At 41.8% G+C, this 10,010-nt stretch overlaps 1 protein-coding gene across 1 annotated transcript in view; it reads right to left on the reverse strand.

Annotated features, from left to right (window-relative positions):
- The window catches only part of PLCB4 (phospholipase C beta 4), a 472,346-nt gene that overhangs the window by 34,084 nt on the left and 428,252 nt on the right, over positions 1 to 10,010 (reverse strand). The window contains exons 28-30 of the mRNA XM_006150920.2: positions 9,608 to 9,758; positions 2,302 to 2,351; positions 2,081 to 2,146 (exon numbers count right to left, since the gene is read on the reverse strand). Of these exons, the coding sequence (XP_006150982.1) occupies positions 2,081 to 2,146; positions 2,302 to 2,351; positions 9,608 to 9,758 (267 nt within the window). The remainder of the gene's footprint in view (positions 1 to 2,080; positions 2,147 to 2,301; positions 2,352 to 9,607; positions 9,759 to 10,010) is intronic.

Below are 10,010 nucleotides of genomic sequence, written 5' to 3' on the forward strand. Positions count from 1 at the left end.
CCCCCCCTCCCGGGCCGGAGATTTCTCACTTTCGCTTACATTGTTTCTCTCCTCCCCAGCAAGTGCACATGCCCTATGGCAAAACCTTAAAACTACTACTACTACTAATATGGAGACTCCAAGAAGCTCAAGGCTATTTTCTGCAAATTCAGGCAACTTAGATTCATTTGGCCATATGGGATTTACTGATTAGTGAATGATGCCAGTATTTCCCTGCCAACCAGAGAGAAGAAAACAGAAGGATGAAGCAAAAGTAAGCGGTGGAGGGAAAGAACAGCTAATGCACCTCTAAACTATCTCAGAGAAAAATAATCTCCTGTTTTCGACACTTCTCTGATTAAGCAGATAGACCTGTTAACCAACCTCAGTCAGTCTGGATTCAGTTTAACTCAAAGGTTTAGACAAGTAAACAGACAGCTCTGGTCAGTGAGTTCTAAAGGACTGAGGAGCAGCCTTCATCCTTACTAACTGTCCTGGTACCAGTGTGGTGACACTGTCCAAAGCAGAAGGTGAGTTTCCACATGGTCCCATGTGCTGTCACCGCATGTGACCCACTGAGGGGAACTTACTCAGGGAAGTACCCGATATCCTATACAGAATCATGCAGTAAGACTATGAGTTCTGGACTCGGATTTCAAATACAGGCTCTGCTACTCTTAACTCTGGGACATTAAAATGAAATTTTTGGCCTCATTAATCCTTAATTCTCTCATGTGCAAGATGGAGGCTTCAGGAGAATTTACCTTACAGGGCTGAGAACATTAAATGAGATGATACATGGAATGAGCAGAGCACAGTACCTGGAAACTACCAAATATGCAAAACTCCTAGGTGCTATTTTTCTTGTTACTATTATAATCTGTCTCATGGTCATGCCTCAAAGAAATATTAAATAAGGGCCAAAAATGTCCATTTCCATGTCGCCTAAAGGCCATTAAGGTTCCTACTCAGTGTCCGAGATCCAACTTAAACACAAGCAAAATCTGGCAGCTGGCACCAATGCCATTCCAATAATGAAAGTTATTTAAGTTACATTCTGTCTTATTTCCTTTTCTCTCTCTTTTTCAATGGTCTTAATAAGAGGACACACACTGTCCTTTCATGACAGCCATTGCTCCACATATAAGAGAGGAAGAGGTACTGTATTTTTTTTCCTTTCCCTATGAGGAAACTTAGAAAAGAAGGACATGGTGAGGGTGTTTAATTTTTCAATCGAAAGCAATCTTGGGGCCACCTGCTATTCTCTTCACTGTGCAACTAGCTCCTATAACTTGTTTAATTGTCAAAAAGCCCTTTTCTTATGGGCAAAAGGGAAAAAGTTCAGAATTAGGCCCCTGGACAGAGTTTGAGTGGGGAGTTCAGAGCTCGCTTTCATCTCCCTCCATCCACTGCGTGTGGCAAAAACTATTCGCAGGGACCCGGAAAGTTAAGGTAACCAGTAGCTCAGTTTGTAAACTGTCTACCATAGTAAGGCTCTGACCCAATATTTTATATAAAGTGACACTATTAGTGGAACAATTTTTAAATGGGCGAGGCTTTGTTATGCTTCAAAAATAACTTATAAATTCAAACCATTAATCAGTGACAACTAATAGCAAATGGCTTCTGTTTCCTAATTTATCTGTTGACCAAGTACAATGAAGACACTGCTGTCCATTGGCCAATATTAGTTTTTATGTAGCATTTTTGGCTATGAATGATTATCGGTACATAACATAAGATAGAGAGCAGCTTTAGGTTTTTATCAGAGAGCTAACAGTAAAATAAATAAATAAATAAAAACAACATACATAAAAACAAAGAAACCCAGAGCCGGCCCCTGGCACAGCAGTTAAGTGCTGTCCACAGAGAGCTGGATCTCACATTACCTACTGCAGTTCCAATTCTGGCTCTGACAGCTTAAAAAACACAGCAGGTGCATGTATGTGTGTGTGTGCCCCAAATCCAGATGGATGAAGAAATGGAGTAAAAAGGATGTGGCATGACCACACTCACGCGGGGGGGCGGTGCTTTCTCTCTGGTGAGTGTATGCACTCTCTAGCAATAAAAAGTATATACACACACTCACAAAACACTATACCTTTGCGTGTTTCTTCTTTAAAGAATTTAGCTCCTTCTGCTGTTTCTTTAAATGCTTCAAGTAAGCCTGTGGGGGGGAACAGCAGGCAAAATGAGTTTTTGTTTTGTTTTGTTTTGTTTTTTGTAAACACAATGATTACATTTGACAAGAAATAAAACTATATTGGTTTTGCCAATATGCAAAAATCCAGAATACTTGCAAAATGATCAAGCAATTTTTACCTTCATCTGCTTTAAATCTTCTATCCTCACTTGAGGGATAAGTTCAATACCTAAAACAATAAAATACAATCACAAAAAAAAACAAGTCATGGCATATATGAAAAATTAGAGAGACGAACTGCTAATATGCGATTCACAGTTTTGAAATGTCATCTAAAGACTTCACATGTAAAATTATGGACATAAACTCACTTTCAAAGTCCTATTACAAAGCAATTAACTAGGTAATTGAAATGCTTAGAATCTTAGGTCAAGTTCTCTATAAGCAGAACCAGAGAAGAAGATTCATGAGCACATAACTTATTCATGGGCCGACTCTCAGGAGAAGCTCTCAGGGAGAAAATAAGATAGAGCAGAGGAGGAAGGTACGGTGTGTTCCTTTCTAGCTGAAATCTCAGCCTGTTCCTACAGGGAGCTCTTTAGTGTAAATGACACTCAAAAGTAGTTCCACCTTGACAAAAGGAGGTTGGACTTTTGTAATCCGTCAGCTCAGTGTCTCAGAGGTTTTACAAAATCTGCCAGGCCCTTCCAGGCAAGGGTATTTCTATAGTCTTAGGGCAGTTCTCTGAAGAAGGGGCAGCTGTAATTTCCAATCAGCCAATACTCATGGCAGCTGGAGGGTGGGGTCATGACCCCATCTGATCAGGCAGGACAGCATCTATCACAGTCTCTTTGATCTTTGTATTTCAAGGCATCTCACCGCAGTCAACTCACTCCCAACTTGATTCCCAACTTCCTCAGCATCAAAGAACAAAACACTTGTTTCCACATCTTCCTTTTACCAAATTTAATCTTAGCATTTTAGCAATATGCTATTGAGTGCAACGATGCCCTAACACACAGGAAATAATGAGATTGAACCACTGTGTAACAAGATGCTACCATGAGGACCTGCGGTAATCTATTAAGTCATCCTACTATCTGGGTGATGGGAGGCCAGGTGTTGTCATGGCAACCACAGCTGTAGAAGAATCCCCAAACAGGTGCTGTTTGACTGGAATGTCTCATCTTTGGCAAAACAAAATGAATGTGCTCTCTGTACTATAATTGATTTCCATTAGAATCCCAAAGGCTATGTGTGATATATTCAAGAAAGAAAGGCATCATGTACCAAGAAGCAGGCTCTTGTTCTTCATTTTAAGATTTGCACATCCCATGTGAGAGAGTGAAGTCGGCAAAAGGAGAGTCTCGGCTGAGAGAAATCAGTATTGAGATCTGTACCATTTTATGATATGTGTAGGAAGGGTTTATGGACGTCTTCTTTGATCCAGTCCAATGTCACAAGCTTCCTCCCTTTATTGTTACGGTGGGTGAAAGGCAGTCTGGCTCCACCCACACACCATGCTCTCCCCACCTCAGCTCTTCTAGAGGTTGCTTCCTGTTCTATCACCTGCACTTCCTTGCCTGAAGATTTTCTGTCTTCTAAAACGTGATTTACTGGGACCAGCAGCTATGGTTACATAGCTAGAGTCTCACATAGTCAACTGCGATTCAAATCTTGAATCTGGTGGCTTAAAACTCACGCTGGGCATGTGTGTGTGTGTGTGTGTGTGCCCAAAATCCCAAGAGAATGGAGGAGAAGGGAATGCAGTGTGGCCATCCTCCCTGGAGTGTGATTTCTTGCTTTCTGTCTCTCTGGTGAGCGCACATGCTCTATAGCAACAATCTATCAAGGAAACCCCAAAACCAAAATAACATGATTTACCACCCATTTGTCGATCTAGAATTGTTGGGGAATTTATTCCTCCCACAGGATCACTCAACAAAAAGTTGGCCAGAGTTGGGGTATACATTCCCCAGCACCATCCCTCCTCCAGGATACAGTATTTGTGTTACAAGCCAGACCCTAGAGTTTCCCGAAGGACAATAAGCTCCTAAAAGCTCCCACACACGAGAGCAGGCCCCTCATATACCAGGCCCTGCTGGGTCTAGCCACCTGCACATGTGGCCTTCTGGGCTCACTGGGACCTGCTCCATGAACTTCAGCAACTGGCTCATGGTTCTCCCACTTGGGTATTCTTAAGCATCTAGCACAGTGAGAAGAATCCATCTGGTTATGCTCCTTTTCATTTCATTTCCATTTTTTTTTTTTTATAACCACATTTCCACCCTCCTCATCCTAGTATCTTTGGTTTAACAGTACTTTTATCATTTTAACTGCTCCGGACCTGTCTACAAAAGCTTCTTGAAACTAATTCTTCTTGTAACATAGATCACTTTCTTTCGTTTTCTTTTTTTCCATTCTTTTTCTCTTTCTAAATGTTCTTATCCCATCCTACCCCCTCCTCCTTTTCCTTCTCACAACCTATCACAGACCTGCTGCCATCGGTTTCTGCCCAGATGTATCATCTATAGCTCGAACTTGGTGGTGTCCAGGCCAGAGTCATCTTCCTTACTCAAAGCAATTCCTCCTCTTGACCTCTCTACTGCTCTCAGTGGTACCTCTATCTCTGGGAACTGCCCTTGAAGTTACTGAGTTACCACTGAGTCTCTTTCTCCCAGAGGCCCATATTCTGGCTACCAATTTATTTCTATTCTGCCTTCCTTTTTCACTTTCTCTTTAACTACTTAGAGTTTGATCCAGGCCCTCCTTGCCATTATCAGTCATTAATCAGCCAATTAATTCCTAAGAAAAGAGACCATAGATCTTTACTAGGTTCCAGGGACACAGGGGTGAGTAGGTATAGTCTCACCTGCAATAACCTCTTTCTTTAGTTGTTAACATCCCATAAATATAATGTGAAAAGTGCTATACTAGATACCTGAGTACCGTAATTCTTTTTTAAAATTATTTATTTCTTCCATGAGAGGGAGAGACAGAGAGAGAAAAAAAAAAAAGATGGAGAGAGAGAGAAGGAGATAGAAAGTCTTGTGTTCAACTCTCACAGTCTCCTTATACATGCCCGTGCACAAGCATGTGCTGCGATTCCACCCCCAGCCTCAGTCAGTCTAGATCATGGGTATATATGTGTGTATCCAGTGTGTACAGGGAGACCTTGGGAAGTGGACCCGTGACCTCCCATATGGCCTCACCATTGTGGAACACTGAATTACCCCTGCATCACTCAGCCCAAGTACCATCACTTTTAATGTCTATTAGTATCTATCGTTTCCTTTCAATGAATTATTTTGCCAAGACTGTATTAATCCTTTTAAAATACTTCTTTGATTGTCATTTCCCATTGCCTTCTTGAGGTGACCCCAGCATCCTTTCCAGACCAGGAAAAGTAACTACTTGTCACTACCTCTCAGCAGTCCATTGTCCCTTTACCCTACACCTAGGCTTCCCTCTCGGGCTCCTCCGTTCTCCTCCTGTTCAAGTCAGACTTGTGTTTCCAGATTTAGCTCAATGAAGATCTCATCCTCCATCTTCTCTGGGACCCCTGCCCTCTCCCCTCCTGTTTCTGAATAGTCACCTCTCATGGGACATTTTCTGGGCATGCTGTTTTGGGGAAGCCTAATCCTATCTGGCCCCACCTACCCATATGAGGTCCCTGAAGATATCTAGGCATTTGTCAAAGACTCTAGGTCTATGACTAAGAGTAGGCTTCCAAGTCTCCTGAGTAAAAAAGAAACACCTTTCTTAGGGTGTCTATGGAAGAGACTAGAGTGGAAGCGACAGCTGCTTGGCTCCTTCAAATGCAGCTCTGTATGAAATCAGGGTTGAGACAGCTCTGAACACAATCCTGTTCTCATCTAGAACGAGGTTCATGTCTGTACACTGGCCACACTGCATTGTCTTCCAGGCCACTTAATGCACTCTAATTACTCAAACTCTCCCATTTTCCACTGCCTGTCTCGGTCTGAGAGGCTAACGTCTGTGATAACCAAAACCCATATCATTACTTCACTGCATGTTCTTTCCAAGGAAGAATGGACAAACAGCTGCAGGCCAGGGGAACATGTGGCTACTTCCGTGCAGTCTTATTTTCTAACTTGTTTCACAAAGCTCAATGCACACTTAGTGTCCTGCTAAATTACTGTGGTGCTTGGGTTTGGGGAAGCTTGTCATTTCTTACTTTAAACTGTAGCACTGTGTGCATTTAAGTGTAAGAACAACTTGATTTCCTTATATGGAGGACAATGAATTCACGTATAAATGGGAACTATATATACTGATTAAAAAGCAGCGTTGGATGGCAGCTCAGCATTAACTCTTGACACCTTGCGAGGCTGATCCACATGGGGAGCTTCTTGGTTCTCATCTGGAAAACTCTCTGAGTATGCTAGGCACACACACCCCCCATGATCTGGGCTGGCTGAAGCTGGGGGGTGCATCACGGCATCAGGATCCTATTGGGGTGCTGTATCTCCTTCTGCCTCTCTGTTTCTTTCTCATAAAAGGAATGAATAAACTTTTAAAGCTATACCAAGGAGGGACCAGCAGATGGCATAATGGTTACATCACTGGAATCCACATAGTCAACCATGGTTCAAGTCCCAGATCTGGCAGCTTAAAACTCACACAGGGCACATGTGCATGTGTGCCCAAAATCTCAAGAGGAGAATGGAGGAGAAGGGATTATGGAGTGGCCATCTCCCCAGGTGGCGATTTCTTCCTTTTTGTCTCTCTTTCTCTTTGGTGAGTGCATATACCCTATAGCAAAAATCTTTCTAAAACAAAAAACCAAACCAAACAAAAAAAACTATCAAGCAAAGGAAAGAAACTTAACAAAATTTTTATAAGTTTTTGCCAAGGATGCATGCATTCTACAGAGAGAGATAGTTGAGAGGGAATGGAGAAATCACCCTCTGTCCCAGAAAAGATGGTCAAGCCACAATTGCTTCTCCTGGGATTTTGAGCATGCATGCACAGGCCTCCCCAGTGTGCCTTTTAAGTCACCAGGACTAGGACTGCACCATGGTTGGTCATGTGGGACCATCACGCCACCTGCTGGCCCAGGAAGAAACATTTTACAGACAAAATAATGTATAGTTCTCTGTTGAAAAAAAGTTCTGTAATTTTTGCTTGTTTTAAAAAACATAAGTAAATAAATGAAAAAAAACAGAAGAAATACATTGAGTCAAAAGCCATTAGGAGAAAGAGAAACTCTTATTAAAATAAGAAGAATGTGTTTAGTAAATGACTCATGGTCAACAAAGATATTTAATTACCAATATTGGATGAGCACCAATCAATCAGAATAGATGCTTGGACTTTAGAATGTAAGCTAATTTTTAAAAAAATGTATTTATTTATTTCTTCTAAGGGATAGGTGGACAGAGAGGGAGACAGGCACCCCTAACCGGGAACTGATGCCTGATCCATCCTTAGTCTCAGCTGGTATGGATGACAGGCATGTGCCCTATATGGACTAGAGTGGAAGACACAGCTGCTTGGGTCCTTTGAATGCAGCTTTGTTTGGAATCAGGGTTGAGGCGGCTCTGAACATAAGCATGTTCCCATCTAGAATGAGGAATGTTCACTGAGGTCCCCGAACATGAACCCAAGACTTTGTCCAAGTGGATCCAATGGTGTTATCACTGCACCACCACCTGGAAGCCAACTTCAAATAATCAGTACAGTTGGTTTCCACATACTAGTTGAATATTAAAGTATGGGTCACAACTCTTTGAGATGATAACGCTTATGATTTTTGGGGCTTCATTCACAGGTACCCACATGGAATTGACCTTAAAGTGTCTGTGTAATAATTTTACAAATAAATATGCATGAGTGCCAGACATCTACATATGGGGGAAATTATCAATAGACATTTTCAACAAATCATGACTCTGTTGGTTCCTATGGCAGTGTCTGGAAGAGAGTGATGAGGTAGTGAACATCACTGTGTGAAATACATCGTGGTGTGTTTGTTTTGTATTTTTTTTTCTGTAAAGAATATAAAATTTAAGTATTTTCTAAAACAATAGATACCATATACCATGTAACTAAGGTACAGATCCTTTAGCAGATGAAATACCAATGTTGACTTCCAATTAAATACTTGGAGAAATTAAGTAGGGCTATGGTTTAACTACGTCCTTCCAAAATTCATATATTAAAATTTGGGTGTTGGGACCAGCAGGTGGCATGGTGGTTAACATGCTGGACACTCACACATGGCTGCCCACAGTTTGAGTCCTGAACCTGGTAGCTTGCTTTCTTACTTTTCCTCTCTCGTCTCTTTCTGGTCAAATTAAAATAAATGAATGAATAAATACAATTAAATAAATAATTCCTTAATTTTTTTGGGGTGCTATTATGATGGTATTAAGAGAATGGAAACTTTACTGACTACTGTATTAAGAGGTAGAGCCTTTGGGAGATGATTAGGATTAGATAAGATCATAAGATGGGGCCTCATTACAGAATTCTCTCTAATACTCTTGGCTTAATAAAGAGGGAGAGATGGTCCACTTGTGATAGTACAGGCAGCAGCTTGCTGGACTACAGTGCTGAAAGCCACATGGTGATGGTGGTTCAAATCCCTGGCCTGGTCAGCTTGAAACATACTAGGCATGCATGATTGTCCAAGACAGAATATACTACAGAACTGGAGGAAGAGGATCATGGCATGACAAGACTCTGTGGAGGGTATTCCTCCCTCTCTCACTCTCTCTCTTTCTCTCCTACTTTCTCCCACATATGTGCACATATGCTCAACCACGAATAAAGATAAAATATTAAAGAAAAAAAAGAGGGAGGGAGATCAGAGCTAACACATGGTCTTTCTCTTTCACCACGTGATACCCCATGCCACTTTGGAACTCTGTTCTGAGTCTCCGCCAACAAGAGACCCTACCAGGTGAGGGCCCTCTTCACCTTGGATCTCTGAAGCCATAAGATGAATTAACCTCTTAACCTCTATTCTTCTTTTATTTAGTTGCCAGAGGGCAAGTGCCATCACCAAAGAGAGACAGAAAGAAAAAGAGAGAGAAAGCACCTCCAGTGGGATGTGGCCATCCTGCAGTAGTTTTTCATCCACTTCTTCATCCCATCAGGATTTGGGGCATGTGCACACAAATGCTCAGAGTGCTTTAAGCTTCCAGGGCTAGGATTTGAACTGTGGTCAGCCAACACACAGAACTTAACCACTACACTATGAGGTAGGTCCTAATCTCTATTCTGTATTCTGTGGGTTTTTCTATTAAAACAGACTATAGAAACAAATAGAAAACAGACTAAAACACACTGTCCAATCTACAAGAAAATATGCTGCTTTTGAGTTTTATGGAGCAATGAAAATGGGTAAAATTAACGATGCTAAATGCCTTCATAAAAAAAAAACCCCAAAAAACAAAAAACACTTTAGAGAGTCTCAAATAGCTGGGAAAGACAAGAGCCCAGGTAACTCTCCCTCACCTTTTTTGGCTTCCACACCAGAACCCATAGCAGCTGTAGTGGTTGGTCTGAGCTCAGAGCTACTCTGAGGGGTCACATTGGCTTTGGCAGTATTGGCCTTTCCTTTCTTGTCATTCTTGGAAGTGTCACTGGGCACATCGGCTATGTCACTCTGGAAGAGAAATATGTATATCAACTCAAATGAACATTCTTCAAGATCCAAACATCCTACATTATTTTATTGAATCCAGTCTGTACTGCTCAACTTCTCCCATTCTCCTCCCCAGACTTCTCCTCTCTTAAAAAACTTTTGCCTGGGACCAGCAGTTAGCGTAATGGCTGTGCCACTGGACTCCCATGTAGTCAATCGTGGTTTGAGTCCCGGACCAGGGGGCTTAAACTCATGCCAGGCACGTTTGCGTAC

This window comes from Tupaia chinensis, unplaced genomic scaffold (assembly GCF_000334495.1).
Source record: "Tupaia chinensis unplaced genomic scaffold, TupChi_1.0 Scaffold000305_1, whole genome shotgun sequence".
Classification (NCBI taxonomy): domain Eukaryota; kingdom Metazoa; phylum Chordata; class Mammalia; order Scandentia; family Tupaiidae; genus Tupaia; species Tupaia belangeri.